Here is a 26468-nt window from a genome sequence, read left to right on the forward strand (position 1 = left end):
ATTTGAAAAATTATTTCGGTGTTGGATAGCCCAATTTATCGAGGATTAATTTATGGCCTATGTCCAGCAGTGGACAAATGTAGGCTGATAATGATGATGATGATGAAGGCTATATATCATCACGCTAAGACAAACAGAAGTGGAGTCACGCGGGTGAAACCGCGAAGCGCAGCTAATATAAGATAGGTTGGCCAAGGGTACAAAAATAACTTTATTATTTTCATCACCTCCCACGCATTTATTAGAACGCCTGAACGAGGTTCTTTTTATAACTAAGCTAAATATATAGGTCTCGGGGGTTCTAAAATGTTTATATTATTATTCTGAGCACGTCCAAACCTCGATCACGTTGAGACTTCGGCGCCCATGATGAAAACATATTACAGAGCTATTTCAGTTGTACGTAAAATGTCGGATAATATCAAGATCGATCTAGAATCTAGACCAAGAATATGTCACATATTTTTTTGTAATATTACCGTAATATTGGAAAAAAAATTGAGGGATTCAGTCCGCCCAAGTCATTTTTTACCGAAGGCTTTATATTATAACTTAGATAAAGTAAAGGTATTTTTTTCCTTTAGAATACTATTTATTACACGTAAAACATATTATTATATTTTAATATTCTATATGACGTTGATAAGAAATAAATAGTTTTCTTTTAGGTTACATAAATCGAATTATAACTAAGTCTAGTCATAAAACTTCATTTAGGTACCCTACAAAGTCATCAGGCAACCTGTGAACACGTCGCCTTATAACACAATAAATATCAATATATTACGTAAATCATGTTCGTGTACGGCGAAGAAAGTTTATAAACATCAAGAGAAAATGTTAGCAAAGTATTCTCTATTATTTACGTAATCGAAGCGTAGCACAGTTATACTATAGCAGTGAGAGCGAGGAGCGATCGTAGCAGATTTTCGTAGAATCATGTCACGTAGCGAGCTGCATCGGCTACGACGCAACGCTGAAACTCACTGTCTTTAATCTAGTTGAATTTATGCCCCAGTTTTCATAATATCCTTTGGATCCACGTTTGAAAATGTTACAAAATGATAGTAGGGGAGACCGAGGGGATTTGAAACAGAGGTGAGTTGAAACAGTCCCGATTTCTCGGAACTTAAAACCTTTAGCGATCTGGCAACGTGTTTTTTAACCACCTCCCGCCACCAGCTATCACGTCAGTTCACGCCGATAGCGTCATTTGTGCAGTTTTGTAGTTCTGAATGACATGTGCCGAAAATCGCAAAAAGTAAGTATTTCATGATTTTTTACGATGCTTGTACTTTAATATTGGTTTTGTTTTTTGGGTTGAGTTATATACGTTTTAAAAACTTATTATCTATAGATTCTTGAAATATACTTGGTAAATTTGATTTCTGTGTATTTACTGCTTGATCGTGATTTGAGTAAAAATTGGGAGGTTTTTTCTCACCGAGGTGATTTGAAACAGACTGTTTCAACTCTCCTTGTTTTCAATTTAATATCTGATTATAGCTAAAAAGTACGAAGATTATAGGATTTGATTGTAGATTTAATGTGTTTATTTGTTTAAGCATGCCTACTGGAGGAACTAAAGCAAGAAAAAGATCAAAACCAGGCTGTAAAACTAAAAAGGTTAAGGTTGTCAAGAAAAGAAGATAGTGATGAAGAAAAATAGGAATCCTGCTGCATTTGCTGTATGGAATCATATTCAAATAACAGATCCAAAGAAACGTGGGCTCAATGTCTGAAATGCCAATTGTGGACTCGGGCTCATGAAGCTTATGCTGGTGGAGAACTTTGTTTTTGAAATTTTTTAAATTATTGTTCCTTAAATAGTTTATAGTAGGTACTGATTGTAATACTTAAAAAACTACTGATTATTAACTATTTTATGTCAAAGATTTAGTTTTATAAAAATGTAAAATATTTTGTTGATTTGACTGTTATTTGCATGTTAATTTTTATTAATTTAAGTGTTTATTATTTGTATTAGATCTACTTGACTGATATGTCATTAAAATATTACAAATAAAGGTCGCTGATCACTTGAAAATATAAGTTTTAATTAAAACCTTTGAATCAAATCAACATTTTTATTTTGCAGCTCCTAGTACTCCCCAGAATCATAATGTTTCAACTCTCCTCGACCTCTGTTTCATCTTACCTTGGTATGAGGGGAATTGAAACAAGTTGACTTGTTGCGATTAAGTCAATTTTTCACCATCATTTTTAACGCTTACCGTTTATTTATGCTAACCATTCGCAAGTGTATAGAATAACCTATCGATTGGTACCAGTACCATAAGATTTCTGATATTAGTATGAGTTATATTAAACAAAACGTGAAAATTGTTTCAACTCCCCTCGGTCTCCCCTATATCATATAGCTCAAACAGCCGCCCACACATATTTGACGACTAGAAATGCATTTAATGCGCCTACGCGTTGGCTCAATATGTACAAAGTTTTAACTTACATGAGATACGTAGAACTTTGTAGTTTTATAAATTGTTATACTCCTCGTCATTTTACATTATATAAAACATACATTAAAAATCGATTTGAATTGTGCACAGGATAAACTTTCATTCATTGCTATGTACTTATGCAAAAACATATTAATAATAATTAAGTAACAGCTCTGCTTTTACCTCTTTGTCGATAGGTAATGACAAAGCAGTTTCAAATAAAAGCTTTTTATAATCCGTATATAATTTGGTGACAAATTTTGCCATCTCATGATGTCAAGGCCACATAAATTCGATTTTGGCGACGCCCAATATGATTAAAGTGTAAGGTGAAGGTCGAAAACTTCACACTGATTGCTTCAGAAAATTTCAATATTAGTTTAGTATGTAGTAATTTTAGTATTTAAGTTTAAGTCTACAAATATATGTAGGCGCGAGAGGAAAATTATGCTAGCTGGTGCATTAACACAATAGATTATAGACAAGGAATTTCATATATATTCAATAGTCAATAGTTTCAACAATGAAAAATCATGTATTTGTTGATAACACAATTTATGATACTTTCAGTTAGTTTTTAAATCAACACTAAAATGAGGTTTATCACATAAGTATATTAAAAAGCAAAAATAATTGTCTCACAGTTCTCATACTAAATTATTATCTCAGGTATAATGTTGCATATTATATACATCGAATGTCTTGTAGAGCATTAATAAAACAAATATTTAGATTTATGAATACGTTTTGCTTATATTAATTAAATTATTGTTTCAATCAAATCTCCAAAAAAAATTTGATATCTAAACGCTAAGCTAAAAAGTTAATTAAGAACAAACAGTATATCGGCACACACGGCGCAAACTCAATGTGCCTGACCTATCTTACATAACCACAATGGTAGCGAAAATCCCTCCATACAGACTTTAAACGCATATTAGAAAATATAAGGTTGTCTATGCACGAAGCTTGTAACAGCGAAAACGCCAAAACTATTCGCTTACTTGAATAAATTGTGTACAAGAAATAGGAAATGGAGTATAATTTCAAAGGACATATTTAGAAGGTAAAATATTACATTTCTATTACACTCTTAGCTAAATTACTCACAAAAGCAAACACATTTTACGTTCATTGAACACTTGTCCGACGCCCACGCCATTCATTAGTTATGATTTATGAAACTGTTCTCTGATTAATATGTTTTAATACGAAATGCTTCTCCTTAGAACTTACAACAACAAAAATGAAGATTGGAGTCTTTATATTTTTGTAAAGTCATCCTCATAAAACGTATTGCAAAAAACGCGGCGTTTCTACCGTTCATGTATTGAGAGCCATAGAGTTGCGATTCGGTAGACACGACGCCGCCGGCGAACTCCTATATTGACCCGTCTATATTTAGCACAAATTCCGTTTACGAGTTTCATCGCCGTTATTGTGAATCGATTTGCTTAACAATTTTAATGATGTTTTTTTGCATACATTGCAAGGTTATACATATACATATGATTATTTAATATGCATAGGTATATACATATTTAATATTAAATATGATATCCTGAATTCAATATTGAATATATATTTTGTCTTAATTTTTTATTGAATATTATTTTTGGACAATATTTAAAAAAAAAAACTAGCAAACATATTATCTTGAAATTATTAACTAAATTTTCAGGACGTTTTTTTATGTAATACAAAATATTATTATGTTTTTGGTATTTATGATGTAAATTATATATTCCATACAAATTTCAAAATAATATTAAATTCAAAACTAAATTTTCCACGAAAAATTGTTCTCTGAAAAGCGCTCAAGTATAAGCGGTATAAAGCCGTAGCTTTGTTTATCTAATGATACGTGTAGATGGCGCGCATATAAAACACATACAACATTTATGCTATTTGACACTAGATGGTGCTCTTTAAATGCGAATAATTTAGCCGTTTCAAATTTTTCATTTTTTTTATACTAATGTTATAGATATTATAAGTTGAATATGGAGTTGAATAATGAATAAATAAATAAATAAATAGAGTAAGTGTGGAGATTTCTTTCATCCATCAATTTCAATGATGAATTTTATTAAAATTTATAGATAGTCCTGCTAGAGATTGACTCTATTAATATCTACAAGGATTTCACCAGTAGATAAGCTTCTTGCAATCTACGCACTACCTAAGTACTCTTCAGACTTTATGAAAACAAACATATCGAAGAGCAAAATAAAAATATTATAATACCTACTTAGTTAAAAACTTACGAGTATAACGTTTTTTTTTTTTTTTAATAAGTTATATAATCAATCCCTCGATTTTTACTCCATGATAACTATAAATAAATGGATCATAGCACTACTTAATGAGTACAAATATAAGAAAACTAATACACACATAACATAATACAACCTTTAAAGCTCTACCGACATTGCCGCCCCTGACACGACCACGCGATCGCGTGATCCGCTCCATCAGGGTTGCAAGTTGGAAAGACTGGTCTTTTCTTGCTATTTCAGTATTTTCGTTAGTAGAATAATGGTAGTGATGACGTGGTATTCACATTATGATAGTATGAAACCTCAGAAAAAAATTAGTATAAAAGATTAAGTCCTAAATTATGTCATTGAATTACAGCAAGATGGCGCCCTGTTTTCAGTTTTAAATTCTTGAAGGAAAAATCACGGATATCTCATTTAAATTATAATTAAAAATACAGGCATTTTATAATTAAATTTTAAGTCAATAAAATAACTAGTTGGTCCAATTTTATAGATCTAAATGCTAAATAAGGATTATAGAAAAGGAGGAAAAGGAAAATACAAAAAAGGTTGATACACTAATTAATATTGACTTTTATTTGCAAAATAAAATAAATAAATGGAACATATGATCTGCGTTAGGTACTCTCACTTGTGAAATATTATATAAATTCCATACATTTTAAAATTTTCTGCATTCGGCAAAAAGAGAAAGGCTTTTCATTTATTCCGTTGAAATGTATTCTCTGCGGAACATAAGATAATAAAGTTTTCATGTAGGATTTATTTAAAAGTCAAATATAAATGAGATTTCGTTTTATATTGATGAATGGCACGGGTACCTACCTATCTTAAAAAAATAAAACTATTGACTGTTATAATTGCAAATCGTTGATTTTTATTCTTAGTTTTTTTTTTAAATACTTTGGCATGGATAGAATTTTCATATATGAAAATGTTATTTTCAAAACTGTATATTGATTTAAAGAAAAATAAACTTGTCGATTATAGTTATATTAAAAGGAATCGGATATTTTAATTCGATAGCTTAATACAAATTCAAATTAAAAAGAAAAGTTCTATGGTGGTTTTAAGACTAGGGTTCATTTCCTGAGTAGAAGAAAATTAAAGTTTAAAAATATTTACAAACATTTTTCAACGGTCTCCGGATTCTCGACATTTTAACGCTAAATTAAGAGGAACATTTAAAAGTACTAGATAATATTTAAAGGAGATTCATGGCCGCTGAGCAATTCTAATGAAATAATTCCGCCCTATCCAATTTGAAGTTTTTAATTGACTTTTCAGATTGGCAGCCGGCCACTTCTTAATGTTGCTCGTGTGTTTCGAACTCATTGCGTTTTAAACTTTCAAAACCCTTATTACAGAGATTTGAATCAAAGTTAAATTAGACAGTATTTAGGTTTGTTACTTCTGCGTTATTTGGAATTTATTTATATTATGTGTAAACTTTCCTATTTTGAACGGACGATGCCGCGGCAATCACTGTGTAAATAAATTGCTTAATCAGCCTTACAATTAATAGCCTAGTCTCTTCATTAAACAGAGCCGTTCAACGGCCTGAATGTTATAGCATGCTGATAATGCTTAAAAGTAGCAATATCTACTTATATGTGTACTTATTATCTTCTGGCGACCTTCAATTTCGAGCAAGCTCTTAAAAAATATATACTACAATTAAAACTTCAACTAACACTGCAAGCGCTATTCCCGAAAAGATTAAGTGAAAAAGCGCTCACAATCCGCTTCACTGTCAAGTGTCAGCAGTATGACAGGCGAGTTGTCCGACTCCATCTGTGGACTCCATACTACACTGACATATTATGTGTCACTGACGTACGAGATTAGATGGAATTCTAGTTCCAAATGGAAATGGATCAGTGCCTAATCCGCCATTTTAACCACCACTTGGTTTTTAAGGAATTTGTTCTTGAATTGTGGAATATAGATTAATTTTCTTTTATTGGGCCGGTCATTATTTAATAAACTATTCTTTACTATCTTTCTAATAAGTACATAACCAATAACCATCTTTGTGACTTGTGCTTACACTATTAAAGATATAATTTCAGTTAATTGAATGATAAATTCATCTTTAAAATACTTTTAAAATATTTCGAAATAAAACAACATCCATTAAATTACCACTCATTCATCGTTTATTTATATTCATAACTTCCTTACATACACAAATAAATTTTTATCAAGGCTAATGTTATTTCATTCTTTATGAAACCATTAAAAGCACGTCACGAGACTTCCCCTCAACACAAAAGCAACGCCGAATTTCGGTAGCAGCGAATAAAACATGTACGTAATTTTATTCCATGTTCACATTGTCAGGAAAAATAGAACAGCGGTGAATTAGCGCCCGAAAGCGTTCACCTTCCCAGCTTAATTTGTCTGCATGTTGCGAACTCTTTCCAATTAAAATTGTTCAGCAAAAAATAATAAATGAGAGGACTGTGGCGTAGCTGCGGCTGGGCGGCCATTTATTCGATGAATTAGACTTGCTTAACTGAAATTGAGTTCTTCACCAAGTCGTAAAGGTAAACGAGCAGTCTCATTACTTCTTTCAATAATCATTTATAATGCGGTTCTTGTTTTGTATAATATCATCGTATATTTCATCTTTTTTTCTCAATTTTACTGCCTAAAGAGTCTGTCAGTCTTAAATTCTCTTATTCATAAAGTTTCAGGGATTATGTAAAATGATCATGACAAATAGGCAAGGCACTCGTAGAAGTAGGGTATTCATGATTCAAAAATTAATTACAATTTTTATATATTACTCGCAAGTAGTAGTTACATTGCGAAATAATGAATAAGTAAGTAATTGAACCTACAGGAGGACAACAGATGTGCCATTGAATTACCGAGAAACAGACAATGTCGGATTAAACGGATACTTCGACTCAATACTACTTATCTCGTTTCTTATTCGTTTCAAAACATATCTATAATTGTACCTTCAACTATAATTTATGTTCGTACCAGAGTATTTTAATAGATTCCACATGACAGGACCTTATCTAACTTAAGACTTTTGGTCATCAATCATGTGACATATCGAAGATATTTCTCAGTTTCATATGACACGGTTGACCTTGTAACGTATAAAAACATTATCCGTCTGGGGATGGCTCAAATTTCGTGTCTTATCGCAGTTCACGTGAAGTTTATAACTATACAGACTGTATATACTTGTATATAGACTGATATGCAAATATACTAAGAGCCTAAGGACCTTTGCTCGAATATTGTCTTGCTTCTATTTTATAGCAACATCAGACAATCATGTCTTTTTATAACTTAAGTGATTAGCGCTTCAGATAAGTTATGTTCTTTCGTGATGATATAATATTAGAAGACCAGTAATTAATATATAGATATCGTGTATCCAGGTAAATCTTCGCTGTAGGGTATATTATATGTATAGCGCAACACAGTTGTTAATAATACACACAATTATTTATATAGGTTTGCAATTAGATCAAGCTAATACATGTTATTTAACAAGTAGGTACAAGAAAGAGTACGTGTATATGAATAAGTTTTAATCGGGGAAGTCCAGTTCTCTATATATTATATTACGCAATAATTTTAAAAGTTTTCCACAAATTCTCATGAATACTCACGCTCGCCGTTCCTTATATAACATCTAAGTATGCTCCGTTCATTTTTATCCGGCACATTTTAATACATCGCGATCGTAGGTATATAGAGTTAACAAAAGTACAACTGCACGTACCTTGGATCGTGGAAAAGTTCACACTTCGCAGATTACTTGTACGTGTTAAATTTTTAAGATTCTTTTGTGCGAGGAACAAAGAGGAAATAAAAATAACCTCTATAGCGTCAGCACAATTGACGCCCTCTCAGCGGAGGGCGCGTCCGCCTCTCTTCATGAGGTCAAGATGGAATGGTTGCTCGAGAACCAGTATCGAGTCGTTAGATGTACGTCATTGGCGTGACCACGCATGCCTGGGCGGCTTTGAGGGTTACAGATCACTTTGAGATACAGTTACCTGAATAACCTTACATTCACTTGGTGAAACCCCTGCTCAATCGATCAAACAAACTATTCTTTCGATGTCATATTATATTTGTCCCAAACACTTAACACACGGTATACCATGTATACCACACAACACACGTGTTCTTTTGTTTTATTTGGGGTTACCCAAATAAAACAAAAGAACACGTGTGTCATAGAAGAATGGCCGTATTTTTACCCCAAGGAAAACCTCAATCAGTGAAACAGATGGGAAATGGATCTAACACTCCTCGGGGAAAAGCATCAGTTTAACTTCTAAATTAGCCAATTGAACAACAGAAAATGTTTTTCCTATTATCTGGGTAGCAATAGAACCATTTGAACATTAAATATTGACGATATGTTTAAAAACTAAACTATATTAAATGCTACAATTCGTTCAATTCCTATCTACGTACCTGTATACGTATACGATTTTGGCCTAGTATTTGGACTTTGCTAGATGCCTTTTATTTATTAAAAGAAAAGTAAAAATTTCTAAACAATTAATATCGTTATGCTACAACACAAAGGCATTCTTGTGATACTCTAGTGCCCAAGTAATACAAGGCCAATTTTGTACAAAATCCGATACAGGGATCGTCTGGAAACGGTTTTTTTACTCGAAGCGGGATCGAAATAACCATCCTACAAGCCCCCAGGGGCAGCTAAAGTGGCTTGAAATATTTCATGCGGATCTAATACTGTCGAGCGATTTGATTTTTCAGAGAAATTCAGTTAGTTTATAAATATTGTCGTCAATATTCCAGGAAGGCAAAGCATTGTCATTTGTCAAGCAAAGCATACATACCTATACGTGTATTTGTTGTTATACATTTAGGCTGAATCATTGTCCTATATTGTATACTTCTCCCAAAGGTAGCAACACATGTAATGTATCGGGTACAAGCTAATATTTCTAAAACTTATGTGTTTTTTTCGGTACATAAGCTACAATACAGATAAGTTTTATCAAAGTTCGTTCAGTAGTTTTCATGCGATTGAGCAATAACTCTCGATATGTTTAAATGGTAAACATCAACACATCTATTCAAAGTTCTAAACCATCGCATTTATAACATTAGTTTAGTATTGAAAATATGCTACCAATTTCTCCAATCTTGGGTGTGATTCCCCGTAGCATAATATTATATTTTATTGAGGCAGCTTGCCCGATTCTCATAACATAACTTTCCTATAATACAATGTTTTTGTGTTTATTATTGTTTCCATAACATATCGTTCATTAGGATTTCTCTTGTTATGTTTGACCTCACACAAGTTCATAGACCTAAACATATTATACCTACCTTCATAATAATAAGATAGAGGTATACACCTCTCTTCGCTGTTACTTGTTATATTTTATTATTTCTATTCTATCTGGCTTTCTCAGAAACAGGGTAATAAGCATTTTTGTATAAATATCATATAAATGTAAATCGGGAAACTAATGTTATATCGGGATTTAGAATACGGATAACACCAAGTATTAGGTCTCTTCGCGACAGTTACGTAATACAGCGGGTTTTACTCATGTGGAAAATTACTGATTCTTAGGTACTTTTCGTAGGCACTTTCATTTATCCTTATTTTATAAAAAACGGCAAAAATTCCATCGTAGATTTGCCTTAATCTCTGTAGGAAAACAAGTTGACAATATTTTCCCTTAATTAGATCTACGTCGAAACTGCCCCGAAGGCTTTGTTCGCACAAATATTGTACAAGTTATACCTAAGTGTGCTTGAATTTTCGGGAAACTAGGACAAAGCTTTTCTTAGCCGGCGTATATGGAGAAAATTTTCGGGAGCATTAATAAATTCTACTTGAAATATGAGTCTTAGTATTTAGAGATGTTATTTTTTACTTGGTTTGGTTGTATTTTTCTATATTAAATAAATTAGTATGCCTATTATTCCTATTAAGTTACTGATAATGAACTTTTAAAGCTTTCAAGAGTAAAATTAGAGATTTGTTTTTAATGGAAATTATTGAGATTACCTAATTTTTAATAAAAATCAATATAAATAACGTGTCTCTATCATTTTTCGACTTTTCCAAGATATTATGTATACCTTCGAGTGTAAATAATAATATTAGTAGGTAACTAGTAGCTGGGATCTCATTTACATATTTTTTAACATTTATCTACTGTCAATCTATAAAGACAAACATCTCAAAATTTTGTGAAGACGACTAACCCTGCACCATACAATAAGTCAATCAAACCGGAACCGACCAACCAAGTTATTTCCATACAAATTTTCTTACAAATAAATTCACCCTTCGTTCGGCATTTCGGCCAGCTAGATTACGCAAATTGCGTCACGAATAGCCTTTTTATATCCAGTAATGGTGATCGGAATTATGCCTGGAATTTGGAAATTGACTGTCAAATGCCTTTTTATAACCGCATGCGGAAATACGCTATAAAAGATTTACTTTCGTAATTACAGCTAATGTAGGTCCTAATGTATGAAATGTTTTATATATGAATACTTACATATATTCGAAGCGTAAACGAATGTTTTCTTTTGGTACAAGAAAAGTTTATGAGATACACATTAAAGAAAAACAATAAAGCTATTATTTACGTTTTAAAAACGTGTGTTGCAATGAATAAATTACACAATGGCTACCGAAATTGTGAGGATTCCTTGATGAAATGTAAGAAAAAAGTTATTTTGTAACATTCGCGTCTCATATAGATACATTTCTTTTTAAAAATATACAGTTAAACTTGTAAGATTTTTTAAACGTTTTATTCAGTCCAAATACGTACGAAAAATATTGATTTTGGCATGATTTTGGCTCTATCTCTAATAATATCGTGCCAAAAACATTTACAAAAAACTTATGAGAGGTAATACTTATAGAAATAATAAAAACATCTCATTTCCGTACTAAATCAGGACATCTGAAAATACATTTTCGATACACAAGTCACAGCGTAATATATATTTTCAGTATAAAACAAAACAGAAGGGACGCGATTTACTTATTACCACTCTGCAATACATTATTACCAAGTATGTACTATATTTATGAGGATGAAGTAAAACAGGATCATTTGTTCATGTATGTTTCACATCCACATTTAGTCATATGATTATGTCAGTAAACATATTAATGTGTCCTGCTATGTGCCTGCTATATTGCTATTCTTATAAAACTATTAGGAGTATCATGGTAAAGTAAAGAAGCTATGGTTTTAATTCTAAGACTATCAGATATCAGAGAGCAGATACCAGAAGATTAAGATTCTGATATGTTTACTGTAGTTATAAAAGTGCACGTAGGAGAAATGCCGTAACTCTCGGCTTCATCATATCGTCTATATTCTATTGGTTTACACTAAAATGAGAAATCCGTAACTTTCGATTGGATTAATCTCAATAAAAAACCATATACAATCAAGAGATAAATCTCTTGATGATAGATTTGTAGTTTTTTTTTACAAATGTAACCTTGTATAACCTTGTTACAATAATTCTATCTCATTATTTACCAACTTTTGTAATTCAGCAACTGATGAAAGTACGATTACTCATTATTTTTTTTCAATTTCATTAGTAAGTATAATACGAACTTATACTTAGTATCTAATTTAATTTGTGTTAAGTGTACTATCGTAGTCATGTCTTGAGTAGAAGTCTCCAATAGAAAACGGAGAACAATAATTTTTTCCTCCGTTTGATTCATCTGTATTATATCATTAGCACGTAGGTGGCTTACTGGTCATGAAATTCAATACCCGTTGTGTCTTAACGAGATTGACTCATACAATATTATTTACGTGACTACAATGCTAAAAGAAGAACTGCTTTATCCACCAATAGTTTTAGATATTTGCATTACATACTTCTATACATTTTGAAACTTTAATTATTTGTCACTAGCTTTCTACCCGCGGCATCGCCCGCGCAGGAAAAGAAGTTTAAACCGCATAGTTCCCGTTCCTGTGGGATTTCCGGGATAAAACCTATCCTATGTCCTTTCTCGGGTATCAAAATATCTCTATACCAAATTTCATGCAAATTGGTTCAGTAGTTAAGGCGTGATTGAGTAACAGAGTTACTTTCGCATTTATAATATTAGTATGGATTAATGATTAAACAATTGCAAAAAAACAGGAAAAAGAACAAAAGCATACTGAATAAACATTTATTTCACACACACACGTGCCATCCTTGCCACCTTTCCACGTGCAATCATCATCTTTACCACGATTTAACCCAAGTTTATTACCCTCTACGTATAGTACCGTTTTGTTATATATGTCTTTACCATTCTTTAACCCAATTAATTCTCTCCAGATGCGATGACGGTGGAGGCGGCGCGGCGGCAGGTACTGGAGGGCGTACGGCGTCACTACGGCTGGCCAACGGCCGGGTCTCGACGCAGTCAGCCGAGCATCTACCGCACTCGCCGGCTGACTGCGCCTCCGTGCGCATCTCCATGGACAACACCAACACGTGCTGCACGGACTCGCTCGTCACCGCCCTTGACGACGAGACCCTGCTTCTAGGTAAGACAACGAATGAATAAAGGCACCTACAGCAGCAGTTCCATAATATAGCAGATCATTGGATGATGCGCTGGATGCTAAGAAGTTCTGCGTAGTTGCGAAATACAAACTGAACAGTTACTGCATTTGATAAAATAAAAAAAGCCTATGCAAAAGTGCAGTAGGTAGATATTCATCGAAAGAAAAAGTAGGTATTGATGATGTAAGATGAGTAAGATGAAGCTTGTACAACTGCAGTCAAATAAACATTAAACGCTTGAAATGATATGATGAAAGTTCTTTCTCATTCCATACATTCGTCACAATAAATAATCCAGGAATTTTATAACATAATGAATAATAAATAGCGCAGCAACATGGTAAATGTTTATTTATTCTTCAGAGTCTTACACCACGATCTCTTTGCACATGCCTTGTTACATTTGTAACAAGGAACCGCAATATTGACTCAAGGAAGTCAAACATTCTGATGCAAAGCGCGAAACATACAGATTTTCTCTTGCATTCGTTCAATGACATTTATCGTACTTATATAGAAGTAGTATACATTACGCCATTAACATATGGAAAAGGTTGATTAAGAAATAGAAAGGAAGAAAAATACAAAGTCTTACGATTAAATAAAAATTCAGTTGCAACCACCACTAATACTAATAGGTACCTACTCATAATTATATGGCTTGCTGGAACAAGCTACTTATTTCGTTTTTAAAAGAGTCAAAAGATCACAATTCCTCGAGCAGAATAACCTTAATCCCGTTATGATAATATACCTAAAAATTACATAAAATTTTCAAAATTATTAAAAGTAGATACATTGTATATTAAATTATCACGCATAACTTCAAAAGATTGACCAAATCACTAACGGTAGTTCAAAGGATATACGTCTCGTATCAAAAGATTACTGGAATCGATAACAGCTTTTGGAATTGAAATCGATATATAGCGAATACTTTAAGCCGATCTACCGTTTAGATCTCCAGGAATCTGTAAGCTTTAAAATTAATCCGTCTAGAACTCGCAGACAACTTAAAAAGCTGACTTTTCAAATATTATTTAAAGTAAAATATTGAATATTACAATCATACACGATAAATGTGTAGTTCAGCTAAATTTGAATTATTATTGCATAACGTCTCAATGCCGTTTGAATAATTAAAGTGAAGTATATGTCCCTTGTGGGCATACCCCAGATGTGTATGCAGATACATTTCACATTTGTATCTCTTCATCGATTCATTGCCTAGAATTAGATCATCATTTTGTTTCGTACTAAAGGCTCGTTTGGTCCAATTCTACAAAATAATAAATATAAAAATGTCAGAGCCGATGATTTTGGTTAGCTATCTACAAAATGTTGTCTTGCAAAAGCATTCCCTTTTTAATGAGACACTTAATTCGCCTTTCAGTAATACAGAACAGTATGAAATATAAGTAAAAAACCCGAATGTATCTTCATTAGCGATCCACCCATATCCATACTCTGACCCGCGGCTGACACGTGTTCATTATAATAAAATTAATCCCACTTTTATCCACTCAGTTCCTTGGAAGTTCCAGCTATTTCTAGACCTTAACTGGTGATTACCGCCCCTATAAAATGTAGCAGTATTTTATTTTATTCTTTTCTCTTTTTATAACACCGTCAAGAGTCATCGTGTTTCGTAAAGAGACGATTTTATAAGACTCCTTAAATTTAAATAGCAGAATGTTTCAGTGACGCTCGGCTTAACCCTGACCTATTGTGTAACAACGTCATTATATATTTTCCACTTGCAACCGCATACTCCTTGTGCTTGAGTAAATATTCATGGTAAATATACATTTTTAATGTGAAACTAGCCTAGTTTTAGATGTGTATCTTTTTAGAATAAGGGTCAGAGCAGATGTGTCAATTTACATAATCCTTTTGAATTATTATAAATGCTAGTTGATAATAATAATTAATGAGATAAACATGGTTTTACTATGCTTGGATGCTTATAACTCAATTGCTTTTAGAATTGGTACCAGAATCTCATCGAACGTAAAATACTATTAGATGTAGATATACTTTTTTAATTTACTGAAATATTGCAAGGAAATGCGTAGCAGAAACATTGTAATTTTTCAAGTACTCGTGAATTCTATAAAATAATTTATTCACTATTTACCTGTATGATAACTATAAAATTAAGTATTATAAAAATCGTAGTAAAACTTTATCCGCAAATAATCCCCTCTATGACTCATTATAAAATCTATAAAATAAATTTCCTAGAAGCATATATATCAAAATCATAAAACGGTAAATGTAGATGACGGATTGGCAAATAACATGCATTATTCTTAAAAACCTAATAAATTTTACATATAAAATGTTCAGCGCATCCAACATCACAAGGAGGCAGGATGATTTTGCAAAACATCGAGTCTGTAAAACCCACTACCTCGTCAATTAGGACGTCGCATTAACATTGTATACGCTTGCAAATTCCAAACGTTATAAGCCCATTTCCATTTAATTATGTATTTGGTCTGCTATTTACTGACTTATAACTTGTAAGGCTACTTTAGTTTCATAAGATTAAATAAGGACTGGGACGCATAACAATGAGCTTATCAAAATTCGAAGTTTTGAAAATTCATTACATATGAATCAAGTTTCCAAGTTTCAATGTTTAAGGTTTTTAGTTATAAAATTTCTCCGCAAGGCGGTGTATAATTTACACTGGTCAGCAATGTTGAACTTATATTTTCAGTGATAAAAAATATTTAAAAAATAGATGATATGGTGATAGAGAAGAAGCATTATTAATATGACGAAAGTCATAAAAACTAAATTTACAGCATTCACACATTTGGCGTTACAATCTTATCTTATATATAAAATTCTCGTGTCACAATGTTAGTCTGCATACTCCTCCGAAACGGGTGGACCGATTCTCATGAAATTTTCTGTGCATATCGGGTAAGTCTGAGAATCGGCCAACATCTATTTTTCATATGTACCACGGGCGAAGCCGGGGCGGACCGCTAGTTTTATTATATAAATCGACAGGCTTTAGTATAAAATAACGATTTTTAAAAAGACCTGTAATATTTTGTAGAGTACAGTAGTAAGATAAAATATTATATTTGAGTGCGCGTTTCCAACATGATAATTATTAACTAAGTAGAAGGTAATGTAAGGTAAAAAGTTTAATGAATGACGTCTTGTTTGTTTTGTTTAATCCAATAGCATTTGGACTATAAATATTATGTACTAGCGGTCCGCCCCGGCTTCGCCCGTGGTACATGTTTACGTTTTCTCTACATAAGAACCATCCTCGTACTTCAAGGAATATAATAAAAAAAGAATTATCGAAATCGGTTCAGCCGTTCTCGAGTTATGCGCTTACCAACACATTTTGCGATTCATTTTTATATATAAGATTAGCTTCTACCTATTCCTGTATTTAAATCGTACAAATATAGAGCAATATTAACATTTATATAGTTTTGTTGCTTGATATCAAATGGCACCTCTCCCATTTTATTTTCCTTTAAATAATAAATACACTAGCTTGCGGTAATAGTGTTTATATTGCGTTTCCTTACAGGTACTATTTACTTTAAAAGGTCAAAAGTAGAAAGATTTCTCCGTATTATCTATTAGTCATTTATGAATCACGTTACATCTGTTGAGATAAATCAGTTTTCGACATTCCTATACAGTTAGCTCTGTGAATACATTGATTTATCATCGATATGTGTTCAAAATATGACAAGCTTAGTTCGGACATGATGAATTATGCGTAAAAATGTAAAACCAGTATACATGATGTATATTGGTACAATGATTAGAGCGCTAAAATAGTCAGATATTGTGTAAACCTAATAAAAAAGCATATTCAGAACATCCTTCGTTTTTTTACAATGTCGGTTAAAAGGACCAACAATGATTATACTAGATGCTTTTTGTTCATAAAATACCAAAGATATGTTTTGATATTTAGAGAAAATATATGAGCGAAACAGCTTTAAAATAAGTAGGTATGTGTTCCTTATAAAAGTCCCTAAGCAGCAAAGGAACTCCAGATTACACGTTATATTTTACTTTCCTTTGGCTTTCCGTGGGATAAAAAAAAAGTTATGTAGTAGTAGGTTAAAGGTAGGTAGAAAAATATCACTGTAAACTAAATTTAAAATTGGTAGGTGTATATTGTACTAGCCGCTCCGCGCGGTTTCACCCCCGTGGCTCCTCTCCTGTTGGTCGTAGCGTGATGATATATAGCCTATAGCTTGTATACGTAGTATATTATTATTAGTCTGTGCTATAGCCTTCCTCGATAAATGAGCTATCTAACACCGAAAGAATTTTTTAAATGGAACCAGTAGATCCCGAGATTAGCGCGTTCAAACAAACAAACAAACAAACTCTTCATCTTTATAATATTAGTATAGATATCTCACTAAAATCGTAATAAACAAACAATTAAATCGTTCCTTTTTATTGTTTTAATAACAGATATAGAAAGATTCAAACGAAACAGATGAAGAGCTAGCTGAAACCAAAATGTATCTCCTGAAAAAAAATTTAAGACACGTTTGAACATACCTTATGCACGGATGATAGCTAAAACAAATAAAAAAAAACATTTTTCTTTAATTGCTCCCTTATTAAATCTTAACGTTTGCGTGATTCTTCATACAATTAACATTCGAATGAAAATATTTTTTTATAACTACTTGAAAAATTAAGCAGTGTTAACGGCACGTGCTATCTTTCCGTCTACCAAATTATATAACTCGTGCCTTGGATTTTTAATTTAGTAAAACATTTTGTAGAAAAATGTATATTGAAACTTTTCAACTCACAATAGGTATATTTATACAGTTTAAAAAAATAACTTATATATTTTATATTACTAATGCAGTAAGAAAAATAAGGTGATACTCTACGAATAGTAGGTACTCTATACTACTCTACTATGCTACAACTACACTTCTATAGCTTCTACATTAAAATATTATAAAAATTTGTCTTTGACCAGTTGACCAACCTCATTGAAAAATTGCCACTAAAGAAAACTTGAAAGTGGAAAGCTATAAATTAGTCCCAATTCGATATTGATAATTAATAATATCCACTCTTAATCAGTATAAAATAGCTTCAAACCAACCAATCAGCACTAATTATATAATTAATAACCATTGACCTACACCTCCGAAGTACACTGCAGTAAGACTTGAAACTTATTAAAATTATTTAGATACTTTCCAACCGTGAAACGCTGAGTGTCAATTGACATGCACTGTAGGTGTAGTCTTATAATTAACGAGCTGGGGTTACCATGATGTCTTGTAGCAGTATTTTTTTCAGTGTGGGAAAGTGATGGCGCTAGACAACTTATATAGCGCTATTTCTTTTCCACATTAGAAATAACACTGCTTTAAAACATCATGGTACGGGGGATGAACACTCTCGGAGCGGGAATTGCATTTGTAAAACATTCTGGCGATCATTATTGTCTTCATTAATGGAACTGATTTGTAGATGATCTTGTTATTTTAGGTCAGGATACTTGAAGCGGTTAGTTTTTATTTAAATTCGGTTCGCGTTTGATGGTACAATAAAGAGATACCTATAAAACTTTATCTGGAATATTATTACGATAGTGTAATTATCATTTTGTTATAATTGTTTTTTTCTATATTCGAACACCGAAGTATTACGTTCGGAAAACTAGTGCTTTCGAAATGTTTCATTTATTCGTAAGAAATAAGTTTGGATATTTTAAAAGCCAAAAGTTTAAGCTGGGTTTGTGATATAATTCTTAAAAGTTAAGTTAAACTGAACGTTAGTTTTGAATTTAGTAGAACGTTAGTTTTATTTTGAAAAAATCGAATCAGAGTGCGAATCAGAGCTGCTTGGGTCCAAAAATACATCAAAGATCCATCCTTGCTGATCAACTGTGAAACTAACTAATTAAAATACTCATCTTATACCAATGTATATATCTGTATTTTTCTTTTCCTGAAAACCGTTCGAATGAAGGGCGGATGAATAGTTGAATAATGGTACCTTGTATCAGTTTCTTTTCCTACTACTTTTAATGCAAAATTTTACGCACGCAGCTGCATTGAATCTGAAATAACCTCAGTGAAACAATAAATATCACATTTAAGACTAGAAAAAAAAATAGAAGATTTATTATCTGATAGCTATAAAACGATCATTAATAAGCATAACAATTAGTCGCAAATGTGCCGCTATTTTACCTCACTTGTCTAGTGATAAGCATTTTCTACTGCAGATAAACTGTCATTAAGAACAGAATATTCGGTGGGAAAAAGACAATTAATTGCTACTAAAACTTTTTAGAGCAACACAGCGGAGAGAATAATCAATATTAAAACTAAAAACCTATTAGATAAGAGGTTAGTGTAGTATACTGGTGCAAAGACGAACCCTATGAAAAATAAATGACATGTTGCGACTCTATAATTCGATCTATTGAAACACTGATATATCTTGCATATTATACGGGTTTAGACAACATACAATTAAACTATTTAGACTGTTTTGTGACTATATAATTAAAAGTACCTCGAAAATATAATGACAAAACACCAACAGACTAATTGATATGGACATGTATTCAGCAACTGCCCTACCTGAAAATTTTCACCCGAAGCGAAATCTCTACATTAGCATTCAGCTGCATTGTTCTGACAACAAAGAAGAATCTCACCACCTCGACAAAGTAAACCACGAACTGCACGAAAGACCAGGAACCAGGTAGTAAAGCGCGTTAACATTGACCATGATTACGCTGGAAGCGCGTAGTGACAAGGCGCATGGCTCTCCAGTCAGTCGACAAACGTGCAGTGTACCGCCGCCCACCACTGCGAGCAGACATACCCATGTCTTTCCTGATCGCATTTAAACTATAACGTCGCGTGTGCTTGTATAAAGAAGAAAACAGTGCACAAAAATGTTCCGACAACGATTGCGGCGTGACGTTCGTACATAATTATTTTCAGGGTGTCAAGCTTTTGTGTTGTCCGGAAATTCTAACAATGTGTGAAATCTAAATTCATTGTGGTATACATATTTTTTGTGTTTTAACATCCGTTTAATTGATTCGACGTTGTCGCTTTATTTTGTGAATCACGGCGCGGTGGTGATTTTTCAGATTTGGGTTACGGAGCTATTGAAACTGAAGTTGCCAAAATAAACATCATTCATTGTTTTTTGACTAATGCATCTGTGATAAATAATATCTGTATTATTTTGCTTGAAACTACTTAACAAGTTATAAAAATTAAACAATAATGTTTAATCTATTTTAAATTTAATAAACAAAACAATCTATTTTTAGATCAAAACTACAGATAGAGCTATTTCTAATTTTATAAATAATCGAATTTTAATGACAGTTCCACTCAAAACGGAAAACATAACTGCCACTTATCATTTAGCGTTGGTTAAATTCGTTATCAAAGTAGCCAATTAATGGCGCTCCGACATAAACAAATCAATTATTATTACTTATTACGACATTGAAACTGTAATATCCGTAATTCCTTCATTGGTCTAATCCAACGTATTGGTTACAGCCACTTGGTTGATCACAATATCATTTACCATACGATCACGTGGTCAAGACGACGATTAATTCATGTTTATTACCTAAACAAATTAACTGTACGAGTGTGATATTGGATACCTAATTGTAGGCCAGATACGACACCTCCGTCGCGATCTTTAATTTACAAAGATCGTAAGGGATATTATCATACTAGCTGTGCCCCGCCGTTTTACTCGCAGTGCTCCGCTCCTGTTGGTCTTAGCGTGATGATATATAGCTTATAGCCTTCTTTAATAAATGGGCTATCCAGTATCCAACACAAAAAGAATTTTTCAATTCAGACCAGTAGTTCCTGAGATTAGCGCGTTCAAACAAACTAACAATCTCTTTAGCTTTATAATATTAAGTAGGTATATAGACTTGTATAAGTATATTACACGGACAGATCTCAGTGAATATTTTATGCACATTGTATCTGGAGCGGCCGAATTTTGGGTCAGTGCAAGTGTTAAATGTGAAATGCGTAGGAACGAATGTTTCGTATTTATATTTCAAGAGGCAATTGGCTAAAAATATGTATAAACATAGAATTAGGCGTCCGAATGGGATTATGATACGATTATTTTAAATTAACATGATAAAATATGTATAATTTTTTGTGTAGATCAAATATAAGTGCAAGTTAGGAAAAGGAGACTGTGTAGTGTGTGTGTACCTGAGCGATTTTCTTCCCGAGCGCAATGTATGGCATAATAATTTCTGTAAATGTTATTTAAACACGAAGGAAAGCGTAGCGTTCGTAGCTATAGTAGATCATTTTGGGAACAATTAGATATGTAAACGTCAAAAACTATAAGTAATTCTACAACTTTATGTTATATTATATCTACCATAAATATTTCTACCTATAGGTATAGACATAATAATACAATTCAGATATGGAAAGTAATACATTAGATATAATGAGTTTCAGGAATCAATAAATAAACTGTAATGATGCATGTCTATTAGGTACAAAACAAACCAGTACCTACTATATACTAATGAATCGATATGTGAACATAGAAAGAAATAGTTAATACATATAGGAAATGAATTTATGAAAAATCCGAATACTAATAATAATTTTTACACACAACATTACTCACATCATGCCTAATACAATCTTTAAATACAATTATTTGCTGAAAACATTATTAAAAAGAAAGAATAAAGATATCGTGACTATGTAATTTGTGTTGAAAATATTTAACACCTCCCCGGAGGCCATTTTGGTTGCAAAACTAACATCAATCGTCTTAATTCCTCTTCCATTTAGACGCAATAGATTATCTCAGTCATTTTTCATAATAACAACTTGAATTTAGTTTAGTTGCGTTCATTAATCAATGTACCACTAATGTCTTGTAGGAAGTGGCTTTAAGGGTTTAAAAACTCGGATAATAGTTCCGCTTTATGTCCTATAACAGTGGATTTACATCAAACGAGCGAATGCTCATTCTAACCCTACTATGTCAAATTATTTTAATGTAAACAGGCGTAGAGCATTCTTTCGTTCCTAGTGAGTTCAAAAATATTCTATGCAATGTTTTAATACTAAACAACACTGAATACGATTTTTTGTTTTAAAGATCACGAAAGGATGCTCTTGCTCTAGCTCTAGCTCTATGTTCGTTAGGTGTAAATGCACTGTAAGAATACTACTAATCCAGTTTGAATACGTCACTGCAGTTTTAAAATAAATATTGTTTTGAATTTATAAATGCCTTTACATGCATCAAACAACTCTTTCGTATTTGAGAATACATAACAACATTCGTCTTCCTGAAATATTCAAATAATAATAATTATTTTGCTTGAATACAATATATGCTTCAACATGAGTGTTACCCGCATATTTAGAAAATAATTTGGAAAATCCAAAAGTGCACGCCTCATAATTTTTTTTTAATAATTATTTATTAATTATTATTTTTGTTTATTTAATAACAATTAAACCACATCGAATCAGACCCTGAAAAATGAAAGGGTTCTATTCCTGAGCATACTCAAGCGTAAGAGAAAAAAAAAGACTCGATTAGTAAAGTATTTCGGTCGCTATCGTGTTAACAAGAAAAAGGATCCGCACATACAGACACACGGACGTCCAAGACAGAACTTTTTTAAACTGTTTTTTAACTAGTTTAAATAACAAAAATGACATCAAAAATATCATGAATGTTAAAAATAGTGTTTTTTCTTAATATGTGTGTGTATGTATTATCTTACAAGTGCAATGTATGATACATAAAGACATTTTAAGTTTGAAAAATCAGATGTTTTGCGCGAAGTGACAGTAGTACCCACCTCAACGCTTCGCTTATGAGGCGTGCAAAAAGAAGACGATTAAACGAAAAGCATAAATTTTAAACAAAATTATCATATTTAAGCTAATGTATTCACTGAGGCTCTTTAAAGCTCTCTATGTAATTTTTCTCCACTATAATAATAAACATCAACTTTATTATGCCAAAATTAAACAGTAACCTAATTGGTAATGCGTCAGTAATACATAATAGTTAGTGCTCTTAATCAGAAGCATAGATAACATAATAGCTATACATTAAAACTAAAGATAAACATTCACAAATTGATTCATGAATAAAGATAATACGAATTAATTACGATTGATTTGGTTCCCACTGATAATATAAATATTTAACTATTTATTATTTATCTATTTAACTCTGTAGTAGTTGAACAGACGGGAAACCTTAGAACTACTTACAGATAGAACAGAGTACAACTATTTTGGCGGCCTTATCACTTAATAGTAATCTCTTCCAAGCAACCACGGTAAAAGATTAACAAGCAAAATGATCACTATAGGCGGGACGAGAACAGAAAAAAGAAAAATTAACAGCAAGAAAACAAAAAATAATATATATCCACCTAAAATAATACATATCCATTCTACGATATCATATATATATATTTATATAATAAAAATGAAGTGAGGTTTTATATACCTGAAACGGTTGGAGCCTGGTTTTGACGTTAAGTGTGGTATCAATTTCAATAATATGAGGTTTCGATTTAATTGGAAAATGAAAAACATGTACACTTCAAACCACGAAAATGATAATTGATTCAATTTCGCGTTAATTGTTATAGTTATTGGATCATTTTGTATTAACTTTGAAGTCACAGCTTTTAATACTGTCTGCCAACGTTCAAATAAAATATTTAAACATAAGGGAACAAAATAAGTTCCTAAATGTTGTCTTCTGTCGTTTTAATAAGTATTGAGTTACGATAAAAACAATTGAATATTTTTAATGGTAGTTACTTATGAATAACTTTTATACAAAGATTTTCTTAATTTTCGATTGCTACGTCTTATTTTATTAAATTTTAAATTTATCTAAAAATTTACCACCTTATTCAAATTATATCAATAGGGAGCCAAGGTATCATTAGAGATGCACAAAAATAAAATTAAATGTTTTTTATTCATAATTATAATGAGCGTATTTCATACACTTTATAAATGTAGTTCATACAATTTCCACCAAGTTCTGTATTTTGAATAGCTTTTTGTATGCATTCTTGCAAAGGCCTTCACCTTGACAATGAATTATACAGGGATAGCAAACTGCACAAAAACATAGAGTCAATGTCGTGTCGTTCTTTTAGCCCGGAAATACTGTAATAGTATTTTTTTGTATTTGATTTGAACGAGTTTAATGGCTTTTTTATTTAATCTTGACGGGTTTTTTCAATCTATACTTTTAATATAAAGCTGAAGAGTTGGTTTGTTTGAACGCGCTAATCTCGGGAACTACTGGCCCGATTTGAAAAATTCTTTCGTTGTTAGATAGCCCATTTATCGAGGAAGGCTAAAGCCTATATATCATCTTGCTTAGACCAATAGGAGCGGAGCACTGCGGGTAAAACCGCGGAGCACAGCTAGTATTAAATATTCGTGGATATTATGCTTAAATGCGATACATAAAAGGCAAATAAAACATCCTGTCGTTAAACTTATATATTAAAATAGTTATAAAATGGTACGTGAAAATTTTAAAATCATAAACCGACTGTTATTACGTATTTCTCAAAACTTTATGGTGGCATCTGTATTTAACACTCGAATAATATCGTTTTGCGTCATTATAATTAAATTTGATAACTTTGTACTACTATAACTTTGTATAATCTTAATCTTAATCTTAATACTATTATAAAGGCGAAAGTTTGTTTGGATGTATGGATGTATGGATGTTTGTTTCTCTTTCACGTAAAAACTACTGAACCGATTACATTGAAATTTAGCACACATATAGAGGGTAACTTGGATTAACACATAGGATAGGTTTTATCCCGGAAATCCCACGGGAACGGGAACTATGCGGGTTTTCCTTTGAAAACGCGGGCGAAGCCGCGGGCGGAAATCTAGTAATTTCATATTTCAATGTCCCAGATTAAGAAAAAGTTAAACAAAATTATTTATTAGAGAAGAAGAAGAGCGCTTAATATGAATTTTCTTTTCGATCCTTGTATTATGCTTGTTAAAATAAGAAGTGATTATATCCACTTATTTTTAAGTTTGACGTGCATAGTGAGCTTTAAAATAATAAGCTTAATATTAATAAATAATAATAGCTTTAAAATAAAAGAACAGTAAAATTATTTAATGCGGTCAACTACGACGGGAACGGGACTTAACTTTTTCTGTCAAATCTGTAAAAACTGATCATTTTTTCTTACCCACAAAAACAAGGCTGCAACTCGATGTTTATTTTTATAAGAGACCCGAAGGGATCTCCAATATTATCTATAAAGTATAAACTAAAACATGTACCCAGCTTTTTGTGATATCAAATGATAACCAACATATGAGAAGAAGGATAAAGCTAAATATACCTAATAATAATAAGCTCAAAATAATATTGAAATAATAAAACTCTTATGACTAAACATATTAGTGTCTTAAATATAAACTCTAATTATAAACTCAAAACTCAAACTCAAACATTTATTTATTCAATTAGACTTCTTCTAGAAGCACTTTTGAAACGTCATTAGGTACATATTTTTAACATTTACCACCGATTCGGAAAGCAGTATCTACGGAGAAGAATCGGCAAGAAACTCCATAGTTGCTCTTTTTAATCATGTATGTATAACCTTTTCAATTCGGTTTTAAACGAAAATCTAGAATAAAGAAAATAATGGGAAAAACAAAGAGTCAAAATACAGAGTTCTGTTTCTGACATACGTGCTGAAGAGATATGTAGACTCAATGTAGTTTACAAGTAGCAGTAATTTATTCATTAATGAACATTTATAAATTATTTCGTTCAACTCCGGATAAATGGAATCCGTATTAATTTTGCAGTTTTTGTTTATCAATGGTCGAACTTTCATCCGTAACCAATCAATTAATGTCACAAACGTTAAAAAAAAGTCTATAAAAACTTGTCTACGATGTGAGTAATCTCGAAAGCATTAATTATATGAATAATATAGGTACAATATGTATTGCATATAATTATGTATGAATATTAGTAGTAATAAAAAATAAACCTATTCTTAGTTGGTGCTTTGTATTCACACTAG

At 32.0% G+C, this 26468-nt stretch overlaps 1 protein-coding gene across 7 annotated transcripts in view; it reads left to right on the forward strand.

The window, feature by feature from the left end:
• Ih (hyperpolarization activated cyclic nucleotide gated potassium channel Ih) overlaps positions 1–26468 on the forward strand; it is a 186481-nt gene that overhangs the window by 79986 nt on the left and 80027 nt on the right. For 5 of the 7 annotated variants that reach the window (XM_089705384.1, XM_089705383.1, XM_089705386.1 and 2 more), the window contains exon 3: positions 13097–13308. In XM_089705384.1, coding sequence (XP_089561510.1) covers positions 13097–13308 — 212 coding nt within the window. Of the gene's footprint in view, positions 1–13096; positions 13309–20166; positions 20381–26468 lie in introns of those variants that run through there. The other 2 variants (XM_089705390.1, XM_089705391.1) reach the window with 2 other exon arrangements.

This window comes from Colias philodice, chromosome 16 (genome assembly GCF_061535455.1).
Source record: "Colias philodice isolate Cphi_HAF_F1 chromosome 16, ilColPhil1 Martin Lab GWU primary, whole genome shotgun sequence".
In the NCBI taxonomy this organism is placed as follows: domain Eukaryota; kingdom Metazoa; phylum Arthropoda; class Insecta; order Lepidoptera; family Pieridae; genus Colias; species Colias philodice.